General features: G+C 51.5%; 1 protein-coding gene across 6 annotated transcripts in view; it reads right to left on the reverse strand.

Moving 5' to 3' along the window:
* Positions 1-459: 459 nt before the first annotated feature.
* Positions 460-20,265, reverse strand: part of PARP8 (poly(ADP-ribose) polymerase family member 8) — a 95,872-nt gene continuing 76,066 nt past the window's right edge. For 3 of the 6 annotated variants that reach the window (XM_045571262.1, XM_045571261.1, XM_036410210.2), the window contains 9 exons: positions 18,242-18,309; positions 16,316-16,364; positions 13,173-13,285; positions 12,844-12,916; positions 12,445-12,514; positions 9,562-9,635; positions 7,813-7,882; positions 6,972-7,056; positions 460-4,982 (listed from right to left, as the gene is read on the reverse strand). In XM_045571262.1, coding sequence (XP_045427218.1) covers positions 4,880-4,982; positions 6,972-7,056; positions 7,813-7,882; positions 9,562-9,635; positions 12,445-12,514; positions 12,844-12,916; positions 13,173-13,285; positions 16,316-16,364; positions 18,242-18,309 — 705 coding nt within the window. In that variant the 3' untranslated portion in view covers positions 460-4,879. Of the gene's footprint in view, positions 4,983-6,971; positions 7,057-7,812; positions 7,883-9,561; positions 9,636-12,444; positions 12,515-12,843; positions 12,917-13,172; positions 13,286-16,315; positions 16,365-18,241; positions 18,310-20,265 lie in introns of those variants that run through there. The other 3 variants (XM_045571263.1, XR_004982996.2, XM_045571264.1) reach the window with 3 other exon arrangements.

Here is a 20,265-nt window from a genome sequence, read left to right on the forward strand (position 1 = left end):
TTTATTTATGGACCAATGTCTTATTCAGTCAGTGAGATCTATGAAAAAATCACTCCCCGATTATTAACCAAGTCAGAAACGCTTAGGAAACGCAGGAGGGTTCCTTGGAAATGCTCCTTCTGGTGTTGTGCCAAGGCGTCCGTACACAGAGCACACGGACACAATACAAAAACCTTTCTTTTCCATTCTGTATTTCTGGACATAATCTAAAATTAAAGTGGTACTCACACGATCCATAAATCTATAGCAATGATTTGGAGAAAACTGGCAAAAAAAAAAAAAAAAGATACTTTTCTTTTATTCCCTCTTATTTTAAAGGTATTTCATAAGTGAACAGGGCAACCTGGTTTTTAGAGTTTGTCGAAAACATCAAGTATCTGGTCCCCAGAAGCAAGATTCATCCTGAGGAGGCTCCGAGCCTGCGCGACTTTCCAAAGCAGTGCCCACATATACCGTGCGTGTTAGACAAATTCAGATTTATTGAAAGTAAACATTTACATCGGCTACAACGTTCGGACTATTACAAAGCTGGATAAAAGAGGCTTCATAGCAATAGAAAGCAAGTGCAATAAAAAGTGAATAGAGAAAATACTTGGCCTTGGTGATCTCTTGGCAGTATTTACATTATGTACATATTGTTAAATATTTATAATAACTCTAAGGCACCGAAGGCTACCGAGCAGGTTGCAATGCTATCTTGTGCACAAAAAAGTCAAGAAGTTTATTGTAAAGAAAGGCTATATAGTTAAAGAAACACAGGCATATCTTCGTGTTTACAGAAAGGAGTGGCTGCATATTTTAAAATCTCAAGTGATACATTAAGTATTGAGCAGATGGAAGAAATTATTTTTAGAACATTAAATTATGTGGACTATGTAAATAAGCGCTGTGTTTTTTTTTTTTTTCTGACCCGCTGGTAAATGTGTAATGGAATCTATTCTTCAACACAGCTTCTTCACACTCATGGGTCTGTTTTGTCTAAAAACTACTTGAAATTCTTCTGACCTACAAAAAAAATGTATCCTAATATACCATGGTGTTTACAAAATCCCCAAGAAAAATTAACTGGGTCATAATGTACATCAAATTGACATATAATGGACAAAAATTTAGCAGGCATTCAATGCCAAAAATACTTGAATGTTTTGCCTGCCATTCTGGCATAGGAATTGGGTATTTTAATCCTCTCGCTATTTAGGGTGGGCACATTTGTGGCTTTGGGTGATGGATGTAAAATTGGCCCATGTAAAAAAATCAATCTTAAAGAGAACTAATTATTTTCAAATGTTGCAGCTTTAAATCCCTTCTCATAACTCATTGGGTGTTAACTATGTCATTCATCACCAGTGACTGAAATATCTGTATTACTGTGCTGTCATGGGGCAATCAACAATATCTTTGTCTAGTATGGTCTTGACTATTGAATAATTTGATGGCTTCTATTTGTAAAACTCCTTTTCTTTCTTATATTGGAAACTCAATTTATCTTCAGACAGTCTATCATTTGTCTTGAGGTAGTGTTATGATGAAGAATTCAGTGAGACAATAGAATAACATCATAATATTTTAAAAATGTGCTTCAGGTGCCACCATGAGAGCCATCCATTTGGAAGTTAGACAGTCCTTGGTTGAGTGGCCTCTTAGACAAAATCACTGCCTGCTGAAGTCACCCAGACTTAACAAGGATGACAGATTTTTGCCTTAAAACTTTCCGAAACCCCACATCCTAATTAAGTTGTGGTATTGTGGTAACAAGTCCTTCTAAAACTCTTCCAATGACAATAGACTTGCATAGGAAAGGTTTCCTGTCTTTTAAGCAAAGGGGAGCCCCTCTGAGAATTTCTTTTCTAAACTCTTCCATGAGAAATATTCCAAGCTTTAACAACAGCTTGGGTTGGTTTCTTACATCACATAGTATTTGGCAGTAAGCCCTTAAGCTTACTATCTTATATTGAAATTTCGTATTCCTATTCAAAATTTTAAATTTAAAAACCACCTTCAAGGCCAACAACTGAGATTTGCTGAGCAACATAAACACAAACCATTTCAACGTCATGCAGTCTAAGGCACCACTAAAGTACCTTACCATAGTGCGTTCTATAGTAATAATATATTATTGCTTTTTCTCTTCCCCAATGTCCAACTATTTTATTTTTAATACATTGAATGATAAAAGAGGACAAATTATTCATAGTGAAATGCTTACAAAATCAGTAATGGCAGAAAGAAATAGAACGAATAAATGAGGTTCTTCTTCCCTTACTCCAAGAATGAAATGACTGCGTTTGCTCAGCGGGTTTGTATTAAGAAGTAATGGCTACACAATTAATAAACTATTACAAAGCAGCGGTGAACAGACTTCAAATAATCATAAACATACAATACAGTATCACGTTTGGAATCATCGAGTCAATGGATAGTTCTTAATGGGGTGGCTGAATCAAGGCAAGACAACAATAATGTTTAGACATCTACATTGTAAGGACCTGCTTCGATCTTAGAAGCATGGTATTCATTTACTCATGGTATTTATTAAAATTAAATTCTTCAGAAATTAAGGTAGGCATCAGTATCCTGTAGCATACAGATACCAAAATTTCAATGAAAAGACAGGCTCCACTTAGAATATTTGCTTACAAAGGATCTGACAATTTTTTTTGGGGGGGGGGGACTTAAAAGGTGTCATTCTGCCTGGCAATAGCATTCCATTCCATTATCATTAGAAGTCACCTCATTTTGTCATCATAAAAGGTGCCTATTGCCTATCATGGCATTAGGCATTAAAAGGATCTAATACTTTCCTTGCTCTGAGAGGTGAACCGACTTTCAATCTTAACTTGGCACAAGTGTCTCTGATGCTAGCTTCTCCTCCCCTCTCTAGTCTTCCAGTCCTGAAGCTATGCTGGCAGGTCAGATTCTAAGGCTACACACCTTCCAGGCTGCCCCGCTGTGCAGTGAGCCCTGACTGGGTTAGGCCAGTGGCTTGCAACCATGCGCGGAGGCTCTGTAGAGTTTGGGGAGGTGCCTCAGTGGTCCCAGGATCTCGATTTCCAAATCCTGCTATTGCATCTTCATATTTGTATCAGATATAAAACATCCCATCAAAATAATTTTGGGGGCAAAATAATCTTGTTGCTTAAAAACACTTTTTTAAAACACAGCCCAAGGGACTCCTCTGGCCCTCCCCCAGTCCTCAGCATCGCTCACAGGACTAAACTCGACACCGCCTCTGGGCCCTCAAAGGCCAACATTATCCCCAGGCTCACTCTGGGTTCAGCACAGATCAAGGTCTTAAGCGGATGGTGTCACAAGGATTAATATCCCGGCCATGTCAAGTCTCTGTTGGCAGAAATCAATGAGTTACAGTAGAAGAAGAAAGATCCCTACACACTTCGACAGCACCCCTGCACCCGGTGGAGGGCCGCTGCTTTCTCGCCGCCTATGCCCCAGGAAATAAACACAGAAGTGGTAACGTTATACTTGCAAACGCCTACACGCGATTTTTTTTTTCTAAGTCAATTAGAATCAGATCTGAGCCTTGATTCAGGGTTTGAATAGAGTGGCAGACACGATCGTTAAACTGCTCCCGTGAACGGCCTGTTCCCAAGACATCACGTGGGAAAATGAGACACAGGCAGTGACAACTTGTAACGACCGAGGACAATGTCAGGACCCAAAGGAACAAGACATGTGGTTGGCAATCACGTGACCCGTACAGGAGGACGGGCGCTGGTGGCGTTGTTCCCCATAAACCTATTTTGTGTTCTTTTAATATAAAAGAAATTTCAAAGGTTATCTTCTTTCTCAATATGAAAAAAATATATATGCAGAGGTATTAGATGAAAAACTATAAAAATGCTGGCGTGGTCTAAATAAATTTTTAAAAATGTTCCGCTGTAAGAAATAAAAAATAGATACTGTTGTAATTTTGAGATCTTTTGTTGAATACATGCGATCATTTCCATAGAGATTTAGTCCGCCAGGGGTGGCTATGTTTCCAAATTAAGACTTTTCCATAATATCATTAACGAGTTGAATTTTAACCAAAGGAAGCATTCTTTAAACAAATAGAGAAATAGTTAGCAAATACTGCCAGTGAGTGAATAGTGGTAAGTTTGGCTCGGATCTTGGTTTCTGTCCAGATTTACTGTTTACGGAATATTATTTGTCGTCACTGAATGAGTAGAATTGTGGAGCCACGCCACCTGTTGTCACAACACACATGTGCATACATACATACACATGTGCATAGTCACACATTCTGATGCATGGGTCTATAGATATGTATATTACAAACTTTTGGGCAAAGCATTGCATCTAAGACTAACTGTTTTCGTATAAGGAAAAATTAACAGAATAAAAAACATCCCTCCTCAAAATAGTTAAATGTTCATACCACTAAGTATATATACATATATATAGATAGATAGATATAGATATAGCACGTCAGAATGTGCAAACATCATTTTACTTATTGCAAAGTATCTTAGAGATTTAGACATCATTATAAAAACATTCTCAATGCGATTTTGGTGACCTCAAGTGTCGGTATATAATACCAAACTTCCAATTGAAGAGTTTAATATAAAAATATCAGCACAAAACTGCTTTTTCAATCTGTTTATTGTGTGAGCAACCCAAACTTCAGTTTAAGTGCTGCTGTAAGTTTATTACTAGATTCCATAACCCTACAATTGGTAAATTTCATACCGTTTTAGGTATTGAATGAGATACTTAGAAATACTAAGAAAAAAATCAGTATTCAAAGGATTAATTTTGTTTATAATAACAATAAGTTATTTCTTCTTCTTCTTCAGTTCAAAACCCAGCTTTGAACCCGAGGAAGGCTTTCCGACCCCTTGAGCGAGCCTGCGGTCCTTCAGCCAGTGGCGGTCTGGTTGCCGATGACGCGCAGGATCTCCTTGTGGATGCCTCCCTCCTGCGTGTTGATGTTGGCGTCGCCCACCTGGCCGTCCTCATAGCTGCACACAAAGCAGAGACAACAAAGGGGCGCGTGAACAAGGGGCAGCGGCCCGGGACTCAGGGAGCGTCTCCAGCTGCTGGAAAGGCTGTCTGCTCCCGGGAAGGCAGCCCGGGAAGCGACAGCGCAGACAGTGACTTTGGGCCTGTGCACCGCGCACCGAGGAGCTGGTGCCGCTCCACACCAGCGAGGCCTCGCACCCGCCCTCCCCTTCCTTCCTGGGAAAGTTTAACTTCTCATCCCCCACCACGTCCGCCTGAGCTGCAGGGAGCGCGCTGAGCAGGCAGGCCCACGACGGTTCATGAAGTTCGGGTCGAGTTCATGCTCCTTAGATCCTGGATGCTCTGCTGCGCTCACTTCTTGCGGCCACGCCTCTCCACACCCACCTCTGCTCACTGCCCGGGACCAGCGAGCCCTCCCCGACCGCGGGCGGCTCTGCGGGTCTGAGATGGCGTCTCCCTGATGCGAGTCTGAGACAACATCTCATAGATGCGAGTCTGAGACAACGTTCTCATAGATGCGAGTCTGAGATAACATTATTGATGCATGTCTGAGACAACATCTCATTGATACACTCCTCCTGGTAAGAAGGCACGCGCGCGCGCGCGCGTGTGTGTGTGTGTGTGTGTGTGTGTGTGTTTGTGTGGGGGGGAGGGTGTATAGGAACACACACACGCACGCTAAGTTTAGCCAAGCCACCGCGATGACAAGGCAAGCTGAAAGACAGCAATTATTGAATCCTTTAGAAAGACATAATTACATCTCAGAGGATAGTTCACCTCTTCACATAAACTTACTTGGGCAACAAAAATTTCCCAAGAATGAATTTATAAACTTCCATGATAACATTCAGCGCAGAACAGGCAACGGATTAATTTTAGCTCCTGGGAATGACTTTGAGACGGAAGCTTTAGAGAAGCAGGGAGTGCTTCCAAACAGATATGAGCAGGTGAGCCCGGGCTCGGAGAGTCACGTCTCTCCCTCGCTGTACACAACCCTCCCGAGAGAGCCAGCCAGGGAGACGCAACCCGGGGCCCCAGCCCACTACTCCAGCGCCCGCGGAACCACCGGGGTCAGCTCAAACCCCACGCCCTGACCAAGGGTGCCTGCCACACTGCTACTCTTATCATACAAGTGGTGCACACACGCATACACAGAGGACTGTATACATACATGTAATCGCAGGACCCTCCATGCTGGAATACCACTGCAAGGGAAACAATGGCGTACATGGTACACAGCCAGTTACAAATACGTCCTCACATCAAGCAGTACGCTCCCGGGAAGAACCAGAGACCCTAAGGTGAGAAGGTTTCGCGGGGTCGGGATCCAGTCAGGTGCTTTGTGGGAGAACAGGTAAAGACGCGTGTTTTACTGGCCAGAACGTTAGTCATCCTGGTTTTCTAGTAAATCCTGGCTCCCCATCGGCTGTGGGTCAGCGAAGCAGCGTACATCTGAGCCGAGGCTGGAGGTGACTTGTCAGCAGCTCGGCTTCGCTCACTGTCTATTGGGGGGACGGGGGGATGCGATGGGGGGGGAAGAACACCTCTGTGTGTCCGCCCGGCCCTCAGGAAAAACAACACCGTGCCCACGTGCCAACCTGTATTCCACGGAAGGTAAGCAGCTTTCTATAGTTTCCATTCCACCTTCGAATATTTGTCAACACATAAAAGCAAAGACTGCATATGTCAGTGCACGTGCCTGTATATATCTACACGTGGCACCTGTGCATATGTATATATGCCCACATATGCATACGCACATGCATATACACGTACACATACATAAACACAGACAGATGGTTCAAAAGATGATATTTTCCTCCCATTCTCCCAAGCGAATAGCATGTAAATATCCGTTTTCTCGCAGCGTGTTACATGAGCAGGAAAACCGGAGTCCACAGAATGGCGTGTGTCACACAGCGGCGGCGGAGCCGTCCTGCGGCCTCCCTCCCGGCGGAGGAAGGGACGCGGTGGGGCGTGGCACTTACACGAAGAAGAACCGGGTGCAGACGTGCTCGGTGTTGGGCACCACCCAGATCTCCCCGTGCCTGTGCAGGTCCGGCGAGGTGATCACTGCGGGCGGAAGGGCCCGTTAGCGGAGGGTTTAACCGAAGGCACCGCCTCCCGCCCTGAGGACCCCAAACGCACAAGCACACGCAGTTACCCCTGGAACTGTTCCCATGGGCGGGGACGGAGACCTGTGAACAAGGGCTCCGGGGTGCCGATCAGCACTCGCGAGTGGCGCGGGGGACGTGGCCGGGCGCCTTCCACAGGGCGCAGGGCGCAGGGCGGGCCCTCGGGGTGCAGGCTGCGGCCAGGCTCCCAGGGAACCAGCACGTGGCCCGAACCCACCGAACCGCTCACGGCTGCCTCCAAAGCTCCCGGCACAGGAGTGCATTCTCACCCAATGTCAGATTTCCACCAAGAACAAGGAAAAGTGCATGAGCTTGCACGCTGCCTGCAGTCTCTCTCCTGTCCCAAGTTCAGGACAGAAAGACAAGTTCAGCTCAGGAACCGCAAGGCCCAGCGGGTTAGCTTCTCCGCGCTCGCTCCACCTGTGCCATGTTCTATAACATCTCACATCCCAAGGCCAACTAGAGGAGACGGGCCCTCACAGGAGCGGAGAGTCCTGGCCCAGGCGGCTGGAACCGCCCTGCGGAGGGGCCTGCCGGAGTAAAACAGCTCTGACCGGATCCCGGCCAGCCCTGCTCCTGAGCTGTGCTCCTGAGCTTTCACTGCTCGGTTACGAGCACCCTGTGAATGCACTCCAGTTCCTAAATGCAGACACGACGAGGGCATGCCAGGAGGCTTGCAAGGACTCCCACTTACCTTCACATAAGGCTATGCATTTCAGGTTCCGGCTTTGCAGGAACTGGGACTGCTGTCCTTTTTTCTGTGCCTACACCCCAAAAGAATGTAAAAATCAGAGTGAAAATGGGGCAGTCACTACACTTGGTCATAATTAAAAAAACAAGAGTCGCTAAGAAAGCTCCCATTTCTTTAAAAGGCCTCTCTAGACTAGCAGCGATGTCCTAGAACACTTCCGAACGGCAGGTACATTTGCTGTATCAGCTAATACTGTACATGATCACTGGTAAAGCACTCTCCAAGCCAGTGAACAAAAAAATGCTAAATTACACTTCAACAGCCTCACAGCAGAGAATTCAAACCTGTTTCTACCAGAAGCTGGAATCTCCACTCCCCGGGAATAAAATTAAGGAAGTATGAGCCTCTCAAACATTAAACTCAGTTTCCCCAGTCAGCTAACTATGCAGAACCCATGTTTATAGCATCTCAGCCACAGGGGTGTCAGATTTGCCTCATGTGGACAATCATGGGGGTTGTTTTTAGATATTACATCAGCTATACTCTTTTAAAAAAAATTAGAGTCACATCATTCATCAGATGGACTTCAATGTGTCCAGAATGCTCCTTTGCTTTGAAAAAAGGAATTTGGCCTGATTGGCACAGCTTGGTGGTTGAGTGTCAACCTATGAACCGAAAGGTCATGGGTTCAATTCCTAGTCAGGGCACATGCTCAGATTGAGGGCTTGATCCCCAGTGGGGGTGCACAGGAGGCAGCCAGTCAATGATTCTTCCTTGTCATTGATGTTTCTATCTCCCTCTCCCTTTCTCTCTGAAATCAATCTATATATATAAAAGCCTAAGTGACTGGCCAGTAGCTATGATGCTAAATGACCACCAGGGGGCAGATGCTCAACGCACAGGCATGGAAACATGGAACAGACTAATGGATCTCAGAAGGAAAAGAGGAAGCAGGGAGGGCAGGAAGAGATTAATCAAAGATCTTATATGCATTCTAGAGGCCTGGGGCATGGATTCCTGCACCCATGGGGTCCCTCAGCCTGGCCTGCAGGGACTGGACCAAAACCAGCTTTCCAACACCTCCTGAGAGGTCCCGGATTGCGAGAGGGCACAGGCCAGGCTGAGGGACTCCATGGGTGCACCAATCCATGCACCAGGCCTCTGGTAAAATTCTATTTTAAATAAAAGAAACAAGGGCTCTGTGTTTGCTCTCCTCTCTGCCTGAATGTTTCCTCCCACAGCCGAAAGCACATGCACACACTCCCCTCTCCTCCTTCCCCCCCCCTCCCCGCCTACAGGCCTTTAGTCAAATAGATCTCAGCACATCCCTGTGACCATCACTGGCCATGCATCCTAGCTCCATCTCCCACACCAGCACATTCGACAGCCCCTCCCCAGACTTTCTCTGCCGTATTTACCACCTGCAGGCTGCCCACCTCAGGGTACAGCTAGCTTACATCTCCCCGCTCCGCAGAGCAGAGGCCAGGTCTATTTTTAACCCTCGCTGCAGCCTCAGGCCTTGGAGAGCCTCCAGCTCGCTGGAGGAGCTGAGACACACTTGCTGAGTATTCATTGCACAAAAGGCGTTTTGGTTATTGCATTCCAGGGTGAGTTTCGTTCCCTTGTGAGGAATGGCCACTTAAAATAATTCTGCAGACGTAGAGGGCCAAGCATTTCTGGGAACCCTGCGGCTAACGGGCTGGGAGGGGTGGGGGGAGCACTCATCGCGCGGCCACGCAGGGTGCTAGACACCTGTGACGCGTTGCTGCTTTTGCTGCTGGAAGCCGGCTCCTCCTTGGCTGACACCTTCTGCTTCTTGTTCATCCCTGGAAACAGCAGCAACACCATCGTTAGGAGCAGCGCTGCCCCCCGCAGCTCAGATGCACTCCGTCCACATGGCCCAGTTCCACCGCAGCAAAGGTCTGGTTGCGTGAGGCCGCTGTCCCTCGGCCCCGGGGTCAGGGGGTCAGGGGGTTCAGAGGTCCCGGTGGAGTAGGAAGCAGACAGGCACATGTTTTTCTTTGCATTGAAACAGGAATGGGAAATTCTCTTGCAGATATTTGAGACAATAAGAAAATTCTCAAATTTTTGTTTTAAAGGCATTTAGACTGTTCTTTCATTCTTACCGTTTGGTTAGTAGAATGAGACGAAATGGGAACAATATAAAGAAAGAGGTACCGCCCTGGATGGTTTGGCTCAGTGAATAGAGCATCAGGCTGGGGACTGAAGGGTCCCGGGTTTGATCCCTGGTCAGGGCACATGCCCGGGTTGTGGGCTCGATCCCCAGGGGGGGGTGTGCAGGAGGCAGCCTATCAGTGATTCTCTCCCACCATTGGTGATTCTAGCTCTCTCTTCCTCTCCCTTCCTCTCTGAAATCAATAAAAAAAAAATGTGTTAAAAAAGGAAAAGGTGCCCTAACCAGTTTAGCTTGGTAGATAGAGCATCGGCCTGCGGACTGAAGGGTCCCAGGTTTGATTCCAGTCAAGGGCATGTACCTTGGTTACATCCTCAGTAGGGGGTGTGCAGGAGGCAGCTGAGCAATGTTTCTCTCCCGTCAGTGTTTCTAACTCTCTATCCCTCTCCCTGCCTCTCTGAAAAATCAATAAGATATATTTTTTTAAAAGGAAGAGGCGACCCAAAGGGGGGGGGGGAGGGGAGAAAATATATATATATATATATATATATATATATATATATATATATATATATATATATAACACATGTCCCATCCCATGAAGAATTTACTGCTTCTCCTGACAAAGAAGAACTATAGGAACCCTTTTGTCTACAACACCCAAAGTCTCAGCTTTGACTGGACTGGGAAACACCTGGGACAAGATGGAAGCGGACTCCTGTCTGTGGGAGACGAGGAGAGAGCAGCGGGGGCTCATCTGAAAGGCTCATCTGCTGCTCTGCGCGAGGAGGCTGGTCGCGGCTGGTGGCTGCTGTTCCAGAAGCTTCGGGAGGAGGGCAGAGCCGTGGACCAACATCCATGGGGCAGCAGCACCCCTCCCAGGAGACTGTCTGCTTCCTACCCACCCCCGACCCCCTGACGCCCAGCCTTCAAACCATCTCACCGTGGTGGTTCTGACATTTTCCTGATCAAAGACCAAGATTTTTGCTGACAGCTCCGGGCCCCCTGCCCGGACAAAGTAGCATCCTCACAGATTTTACCCCATTTCTACCCCCGGCCCTTCCTGAGCCCTCAAAGAGCCACACACAGTGTAAGAAGCAGGAAATGCACGTCTCGGATGCTCTGCTGTGCCGCTCTCCTCTGTAAGGAGGCGGTTTTGTGTAAAGCGGCCCTGCACGCGCTTTGATGGTGCCCTGCTTTCCAGAGACGCAGAGCTGGGTTTCTGCTGATTTTAATTACTTCCTCCCCCGCGGAACTAGGTCATGGATTGCCCGTGCTGCCTTAGCCTTCCGAATGTGACATTTTCACAACTATTTTGGCACGTTGTGCTTTCAAAACCGCTGCAACAGTATTTCTCAGCCCAGGTCTCCCCTGCCATGTGGCTCCACCTGCCTGTCCCGGGGGGTGGGCTGATTCCCAGCCCGGAGCGCGTAGGGCCTGCCCGCTGCTCCCGGACACGGGCTCTGCCCTCGGTGAGCGCCAGTCCCGGAGCACAGCCTCTGCCACCGACAAGGCAGGAGCCGGGCCACGGGATGCGGCCGGGGCCTGGCCCACACCCACCTGGTGACCACACCCTCCACACACCCTTCCTCAAAGGATATCACCGTCCAGGCCCCAAGACGCACTCCTGGGGCTGGTTAATGTCAGCGCATAAACACACACATGAACACACATGCACACACACATGAATGCACACAACACACAAGCACACACACGAACACAGAAGCAAAACCAACTGTATGTGCAGGTATAGGAACATAAGATGAAAAACTCATGGAACAGGAGAAAATTTCATTTGTTCCTAATGACTTTATATTTAAACAAAATAAAACTTTGTTTTTGAAAATGGCACTGATCATTTAAAAATATTCCTTAATTAATTAATTAATTAAAAGAAGAAGAAATTACCCCAAATACCACCGTGGGAGGGGAGTCGTTGTTAACCATCTGCTGGCCCTCCCCTATTCTGAACTGACCACACTCCTCACAGCAGGTGCTTCCCATCGGTTCTAATTGTAGTTTTCCCCCCGCCATTTCATCAAAATATTACCAACAAGTTGCCAACGAGTAGGAAGATTTTAAGGGTGTTTTATTCTAACCCTACAATTTCCATCCTGCTTAAAACTTCTCTACGGGATACGTAATAATCCAAGGAAGTTGGCATGCTATGGAATTACACTCAGGGATTGTGAAGTGATATGTGTGACTACTTCCTAGTATTTAATTGTGGGCAGAATACATATAGAAACCACTGATCCAAAATTAAAATTGATCATGAGATTGACAAAACGTATATAGCTTCTCAGACAAGTAAAGGGATTCTTATGCATTCATCTTAAAATGTGCGCTTTGCTTTGCTTCTGATGTTAATTTTTTTAAAAAGGAATACAAATACGTCAAATCAGCTCCAGTCGCCTGTTGGAAAATCACACCTGGCATGTACAGCAATAAAGAAACACAGCCCAATCCGTGTTGAAGGCAGACGTGGAATACACGCTCACCTGAGTAACCAAACGATATGCTTGACATTGGACTTAGGTAGATTCCACTGCCGTACATGGCGCCGTGGAGCTGCCAGGAGAGGGGGAGAGAAAGCCGGGTTTCCCATGTTAATATTTCACAAAAGGAGGCCATCGGTCTGGGGGATGGGAAGGGGACGGAGAGGGCCGCTGGCTGTGGTGACAAAGGGCTTGCTGCCAGGTCTAATGTGAAAACAGCCACACTGAGACCCTTGTCCTTACCGTCCAAGGTAAGTGACATGTGGAAGGGCCAGCAGCCAGGGGAAAACCCCTTCCCCCGCAGACAGAGCCGCTTCCTCTTCCCAAGTAACACCAAGCCCAGGGCCGCTCACCAAGCGCCAGCCCTGAGAAAAGGAGGGCGCACTCGGGGGTTCAGCTCACCTGCAGCCTCGTGTTCGATGCCACGACCAGCCCGTTCCTCAGGATCGAGTGCCAGTTCTCAATGTGGGAGCCGCTGGAATGGGGGGAGGGGGCGCATAACCAGAAATCAATGACCTTTTAAAACTATAAAAAGCACAGGTCGTGGCGCCTCCTGAAAGTGGTGAGTTTCCAGGCGAGTGTGATGTGGCTGAGGGCTCAGCGCTCAGAGTGAGTGCAGCCAGCGGGCTCCCCAGAGGCGCCCTCCCGGCCCAGGCAGCAGGACCCCTCTCTTCCCCAACCCCGTCCCCCCATCACCACCCCCTCCACCTCCCCTCCGGCCCAGCACTCACTGGAACGCGAAGGTGCTGCCGAAGAGCTTCTTGGCGGCCCTGAAGTTGGCCTCTTTGGCGGGCGGGCTGCTGAGCAGCAGGAACTGGTGAGGCGTGTGCATGAACTTCAGTTGCTGCCGGGAAAGGAGGACAAACGAACAGGCTCAGTTCAGCGCTGATCGGGCTGCTGACGATTTCTAAGTTCACCGAGCTTAGAGCTAGCTCGCTTCAAGCCGTTGTGAATTCAGATTAATCGCATTAACAAAACCACTCATTAAGAAAATCACAGCTGAAACCAGTTTGGCTCAGTGGATAGAGCGTCAGCCTGCGGATTGAAAGGTCCCAGGTTCGATTCCGGTCAAGGGCACATATCTTGGTTATGGGCACATCCTCAGTGGGGGGTGTGCAGGAGGCAGCTGATGGATGTTTCACTCTCTCATCCATGTTTCTAACTCTCTATCCCTCTCAGTAAAAAAATCAATAAAGTATATATATATACGAAGAAGAAAATCACAAACCCTACCCCGTATACCCAGGAAGTCATGGAACTGCCTGTTTGAAGGACAATTCTTTAGGCTAGGGGTGTCGAACTCAATCAGAGAAGGGGCCAAAATCTAAAATCCAGCCTAAATCGAGGGCCGAATGGTTTACTGAACAGTCATAAACTGTCATTGTGATGGAAACGCAGCGGAGTGCAGTGATGACAGCGCGGTGCAGGCCACATTGCAAGGCCTGGCGGGACGGATTTGGCCCGTGGGCCTTGTGTTTGACACATGTGCTTTAGGCGAATAGAAAATGGACCAGAGACCAACACTTTACCTATATTTAGATCTGCCTTCCTAAACACATTCCTTCTTAGGAATTTCAGTATTGGATTCCCTAAGGGTCACTATTCAACTGGGGGAACGGTCCTGAGAGTTTGCGAGGCAAACAAGAAAAGTTAGCTCAAGAGGCTTAAACAGCGAAAATGACCACCATCACGCTGTGTCTGCATATTCTCATAAAACTGGAAATGGCCTCCATTCCAATACCGCTTCCTGCTTTGTTCAAAGAAAAGGCCAGGCAGAGCCTTCGGGACACGCTGCCTGAGCACACCGGCTAGTGGCCGCCTCGCAGCGAGGGCGGAGAGCCAGAGCCCGGAACCGCCGCTCTCGGGGGGGGACGGGAGCCGAAAGCGGAGTCCATTAGCTCGTTCGCTCGTTTGTAAGCGGACCCGGCAGATCAGAGAGGCGCCCGGAGGCATGATCTGTCTGATTCAGAGAAGCGGGGCTGTGCCAGCCAGAGGCTGGCAGTGAGAAGAGACACGTGGCCTCTCTCCGGCCAGGCCTCGATGGCAGTCCCCCACCGCCTCTGTGATAGCGACCTCACGCTCATTCTGCTCCGTTTACAGGCACACGTCAGCCTGCCCCGGGACGTGGCATCCGGGAAAAGCTGGGAGGGGTGCAGACACGCAGCTCCGCCCGAAGCACTGGCCTCGGCCTGAGTCCGGTTAATTCCCTGGCGAGGCAGCCACCCACCCAGGCCGCCCCCTGTGCGGGCCTCCCCCTGCATGGGCCTCCCCCTGCGTGGGCCTCCCCCTGGGTGGGCCTCCCCCTGGGTGGGCCTCCTCCTGCGTGGGCCTCCTCCTGCGTGGGCCTCCCCTGCCTGGGCCTCCCCTGCGTGGGCCTCCTCCTGCGTGGGCCTCCCCTGCGTGGGCCTCCCCCTGCGTGGGCCTCCTCCTGCCTGGGCCTCCCCTGTGCGGGCCTCCCCTGCGTGGGCCTCCCCCTGTGCGGGCCTCCTCCTGTGTGGGCCTCCCCCTGCGTGGGCCTCCCCCTGCGTGGGCCTCCCCTGCGTGGGCCTCCTCCTGCGTGGGCCTCCCCCTGTGTGGGCCTCCCCCTGCGTGGGCCTCCCCTGCGTGGGCCTCCCCTGCGTGGGCCTCCCCCTGTGCGGGCCTCCCCCTGTGCGGGCCTCCCCCTGCATGGGCCTCCTCCTACATGGGCCTCCCCTGCGTGGGCCTCCCCTGCGTGGGCCTCCCCCTGCGTGGGCCTCCTCCTGGGTGGGCCTCCCCTGCCTGGGCCTCCCCCTGGGTGGGCCTCCCCTGCCTGGGCCTCCCCTGCCTGGGCCTCCCCTGCGTGGGCCTCCCCTGCGTGGGCCTCCTCCTGGGTGGGCCTCCCCTGCCTGGGCCTCCCCCTGGGTGGGCCTCCCCTGCCTGGGCCTCCCCTGCCTGGGCCTCCCCTGCGTGGGCCTCCCCTGCGTGGGCCTCCCCTGCATGGGCCTCCCCTGCATGGGCCTCCCCCTGCGTGGGCCTCCCCTGGGTGGGCCTCCCCTGCCTGGGCCTCCCCTGCGTGGGCCTCCCCTGCATGGGCCTCCCCCTGCGTGGGCCTCCTCCTACATGGGCCTCCCCTGCGTGGGCCTCCCCTGCCGGGGCCCCCCCCTGCGTGGGCCTCCTCCTGGGTGGGCCTCCCCTGCCTGGGCCTCCCCCTGGGTGGGCCTCCCCTGCCTGGGCCTCCCCTGCGTGGGCCTCCCCTGCATGGGCCTCCCCCTGCGTGGGCCTCCCCTGCGTGGGCCTCCTCCTACGTGGGCCTCCCCTGCGTGGGCCTCCCCTGCGTGGGCCTCCCCTGCATGGGCCTCCCCTGCATGGGCCTCCCCCTGCGTGGGCCTCCCCTGGGTGGGCCTCCCCTGCCTGGGCCTCCCCTGCGTGGGCCTCCCCTGCGTGGGCCTCCCCTGCATGGGCCTCCCCTGCGTGGGCCTCCCCTGCATGGGCCTCCCCCTGCGTGGGCCTCCCCTGGGTGGGCCTCCCCTGCCTGGGCCTCCCCTGCGTGGGCCTCCCCTGCATGGGCCTCCCCCTGCGTGGGCCTCCTCCTACATGGGCCTCCCCTGCGTGGGCCTCCCCTGCCTGGGCCTCCCCCTGCGTGGGCCTCCTCCTGGGTGGGCCTCCCCTGCCTGGGCCTCCCCCTGGGTGGGCCTCCCCTGCCTGGGCCTCCCCTGCGTGGGCCTCCCCTGCATGGGCCTCCCCCTGCGTGGGCCTCCCCTGCGTGGGCCTCCCCCTGCGTGGGCCTCCCCTGCGTGGGCCTCCTCCTACGTGGGCCTCCCCTGCCTGGGCCTCCCCTGCCTGGGCCTCCCCTGCCTGGGCCTCCCCCTGCCTGGGCCTCCCCTGCCTGGGCGCGTGAGAAAAGGCAGCTTACCCTGTTGACTGGCAGCTTCACTATGTGGGACCTGTTGCTGGAGATAACCCTGAAAGCAATGAGAAGCCCATCAGCCAATAGCATTCGCGAACACACTGGGCGTTTTTATTCCTGCGCGGGCATGGGGCTGACACGTGCTTTCACTGTGACGTAAAGTAAACGGGGTCATAATTTCACTCAATCGCACGTTTCACTTTGCTTCCTGAAACAATTTAAAGAGCGTATATAACACAATGATATTTTAATCTGGGAAATAATACTCTAGTCACTTCTTCGATAAAGCTTAAGAAATCATTTTTTACAATCACAATCTCAATGGACAAAATGAACACCCCTGAATATACTTTCAAATAATGATAATCTGAATATTACAAAGATCAGAAGTTGATCCATCATCTGCTTCCTTTGCACCTCCCAACATTACCTAACTAAAAATGTGTTTTAATAAAGACCTTTTTTTTTTTTTTTAGGACCTGAGAATTCCTTTAGGCTGGCATATACAATGATTTACATACAAACTGTTATTCAGCTAGACATTGAAGCTGAGCAAGTTAAATTCAGGTATCTGAAAGAACTGTTTCATGTTCACAAAATAATAATCAGGGAAAATGGCAAAAACATTTTGGTAATATTTTTAACCTTGAAAGAGGATTGACAAGCCGTAGGGAAGGGTCACAAATACTCAGGCTGACTTCAGAGGGAAAAGAGATGAGACAGCTGAGATCTGTATGTGACTATGACCAACATGAGAATTTTAAAAATGAAAATGAAAACTATGTGTTATTTTGCTGAACTCAGGACTTTAATAACAGATCATAAACCATTCAAGGAAGGGAGATTTCTAAACCTAATCTTTGTTTCCATCTTATCAGACTAAGCTCAACGTGTCCAGTAAAATCCTGGCTAAGGGAAAGTGAAGCTATCAGAACCCCAGGGTAACTGGGGTCCTTTGCCTTCTCTCATTTTCCCTTATTCTGTCAAAACTTTCTGGCTGGCTGCCAAAGCCAGTTTGACTCAGTGGATAGAGCGTCGGCCTGCGGATTGAAAGGTCTCAGGTTCGATTCCGGTCAAGGGCATGTACCTTGGTTGCGGGCACATCCCCAGTAGGGGATGTGCAAGAGGCAGCTGATCAATGTTTCTCTCTCATCGATGTTTCTATCTCTCTCCCTTCCTCTCTGTAAAAAATAAATAAAATATATATATTTTTTAAAACCCTTTCTGGCTGGAGCATGGAGTAAACACCATTCGCACCCACCTCTCGTGGTCTTTCCGTTTGCCTTACTGCATGATAACTGTGGGGAACCCGCAGTCTGAGTTTTCCGAGATCTCAAAGAGACACGTACGTACATCCCCCCTCCCCTCCCTGAGGCGGAGAGGAGATGCTATGGTTCTCATTGTGAATGTGAGCAGCCGGCGGGCAAAGGGTCTGAATGGCGTTGTACAAGGTGGTGCCCACCCGCCTCCCCTCGCAGCCGGGCCTCCTTCCAGGGCTCCCGACCAGGCTCCTCCCCGCTGCCCTCCAAGGAGGCGCTGGTCACAGGTGTGCGGTCCTTGTGGGGGAGCACATTGAACCCGCACACACTCAGACGCGTGGTCCCCGTGAGGGGGTTTCCTCACGCAGCCCCCAGTTAGCTGGAAAGCTAAGTGAACCGAACACCACGTCATCCGCCATGTCATCCTGTCCACTGCGCTTCCTCACACTGCGGACAGGCTGCTGTCAGCCTGGCTGCGTGCGCACTGGGCACCGGGCCCCGACAGCCCGCTGCCCCTCAGTGATGTGCGAGGTCCAATGGCAGCGAGTCGGGGAGACGCGTGGGGGCAGCCACAGCCCCAAAGGCCTGCGGCTCTGTAATTCAATCTCCGCGCCCCCTCCCCCCAGCAGGCGGAGAAAGGGCGGTTTTCGGGAAGAGGATGAACATGCGATACCATTGCAGCAGGGGGTGCGCCAGGGGGTCCTGCTTGTCCATCTGCTTCTTGATCTCCAGGTACGGGGCCTGAAAAAGTCAGTGCACGTCTTGATCATCCTTCAACACTCTCCCTCCTTCCCTCTCCACAAAAGGAGACTCGAGGTGAACAGGCAGGTGTGCTTCAATCTAGCGATGCGTGGAAGGTTGCAGGTGACATGGCAACAGCAACCATCACCCAAGCCGCTCCCCCCCCTCTCCCCCCCGCCCACCCGCACTTACCCGCACATCCTGCTGAGACCTGGGCCTGGCTTCCCTGCCCCTGGCCAGGCCCTGAGGGTGACCCCAGGCCCTGCTGAGCCTTCGCTCAAGGACACCCGAGGCTGCCACACCACAAGCGCTGTGTTGTACCAGCCCACCCGGCCTGACTTTTCAGTAATTCTCACTTACCCTTCCCAAACCCCCTGCCCCGCAGTCCTCTCTCTGTCTCCCCATAGCCCTGGGCCCGGCGTGGCCTCTGGTAAGTGCCAGCCCTCTGTCCCCTGGAGGTGAGCTGGCTCCGGCCGCAGGCCTCCAGTGACATCTGTCCTGCTCCTTGAAGTCCCTCCCGGGCCGACTCTCTGGACAGTGACAGGGTTTTGCTAACATGGAAGCAGAACCTGCAATAGCCACGACTCTAGCTCAGATGTGAAGTGGTGACTTAGGTGTAGATGTTTGCATGGGGAAAAAAAAAAAAAGCGAAGTGTACCTCAGAAAAGCCCTTCTCTTACGAGCATTTAAGGATCTGCCTGGCCCAGAACGAAGGGCGCTCTGTCGGTGACACTGCAGGTCCGTACGGAGGATGGTCCATGCTAGGGAACAGGCCAGTGTAGCGGGATGTTTGTGTGGAAAGGTTTGAGGACTGTGACCATGAAAGCTGACAGTGCCCCAGTGAGTGCCCGGGGGAGGGTGCAGTTATGTTCACCGTCTTAACGGCGCAGGAGGGGAGGCATCAGACAGTGGAGCGAATGCCCAAGGTCACGGGCCACATCTCTGCAAAGCCGGCCTCGGACTGGACCTCCTGAGCCGACTCAGCCGTCTCCACTGCCTCCACTGACCCAGAATAAAGGATGCCACTCCTGCCAGAACTGACCCAGAGCTGACCCACAGCTGACCCACAGCTGACCCTCAGCTGACCCACAGCTGACCTACCGCTGACCCACAGCTGACCTACAGCTGACATATAGCTGACCCACAGCTGACCCACAGCTGACCTACAGCTGACCCAGAGCTGACCTACAGCTGACCTACAGCTGGCCCACAGCTGACATACAGCTGACCCAGAGCTGACCTACAGCTGGCCCACAGCTGACCTACAGCTGACCCACAGCTGACCCAGAGCTGACCTACAGCTGACCCTCAGCTGACCCAGAGCTGACCTACAGCTGACCTACCACTGACCCACAGCTGACCCACAGCTGACCCAGAGCTGACCCACAGCTGACCCACAGCTGACCCACAGCTGACATACAGCTGACCCACAGCTGACCCACAGCTGACTCACAGCTGACCCACAGCTGACCCACAGCTGACCCACAGCTGACCCGCAGCTGACCCCCAGCTGGCCCACAGCTGGCCCACAGTTGGCCCAGAGCCGGGGTGCGGGTATTTTATATCCAAGAGTGGCCTGGGTCCGGGTGGAGTATAAACATCCCGCACAGAGTCCCTGGTGACCAGAACTGCTCCTTAGCTGAGTGACATGCTGCAGTGGGTCCTCTTCTCCGGGGGACATGCATTTGTTTAATTTCCTTCCACAGACAGCTTTTTAGGAAAGAGCCCACAGAACAGAAAGGCGGGGCAGGAGCAGTGCCAAGGCGCCCACTGAGCAGGCAGCGCCGTGGGAGCTCAAGGCTCCGGTTTGCGGACGCCGGCACGGACTGTGACTGAGTGGAGGCATGTTGGGCTTCATGAATAAATAAATAACTACCCAGAGAATCCATAACCAACGTTGGGAACGTAAAGGCACACTACTCTACGTGTCCGGAGAGTAGAGGCCATGGCGGGGTG

The sequence above is a fragment of the Pipistrellus kuhlii genome, unplaced genomic scaffold (assembly GCF_014108245.1).
Source record: "Pipistrellus kuhlii isolate mPipKuh1 unplaced genomic scaffold, mPipKuh1.p scaffold_m20_p_4, whole genome shotgun sequence".
In the NCBI taxonomy this organism is placed as follows: domain Eukaryota; kingdom Metazoa; phylum Chordata; class Mammalia; order Chiroptera; family Vespertilionidae; genus Pipistrellus; species Pipistrellus kuhlii.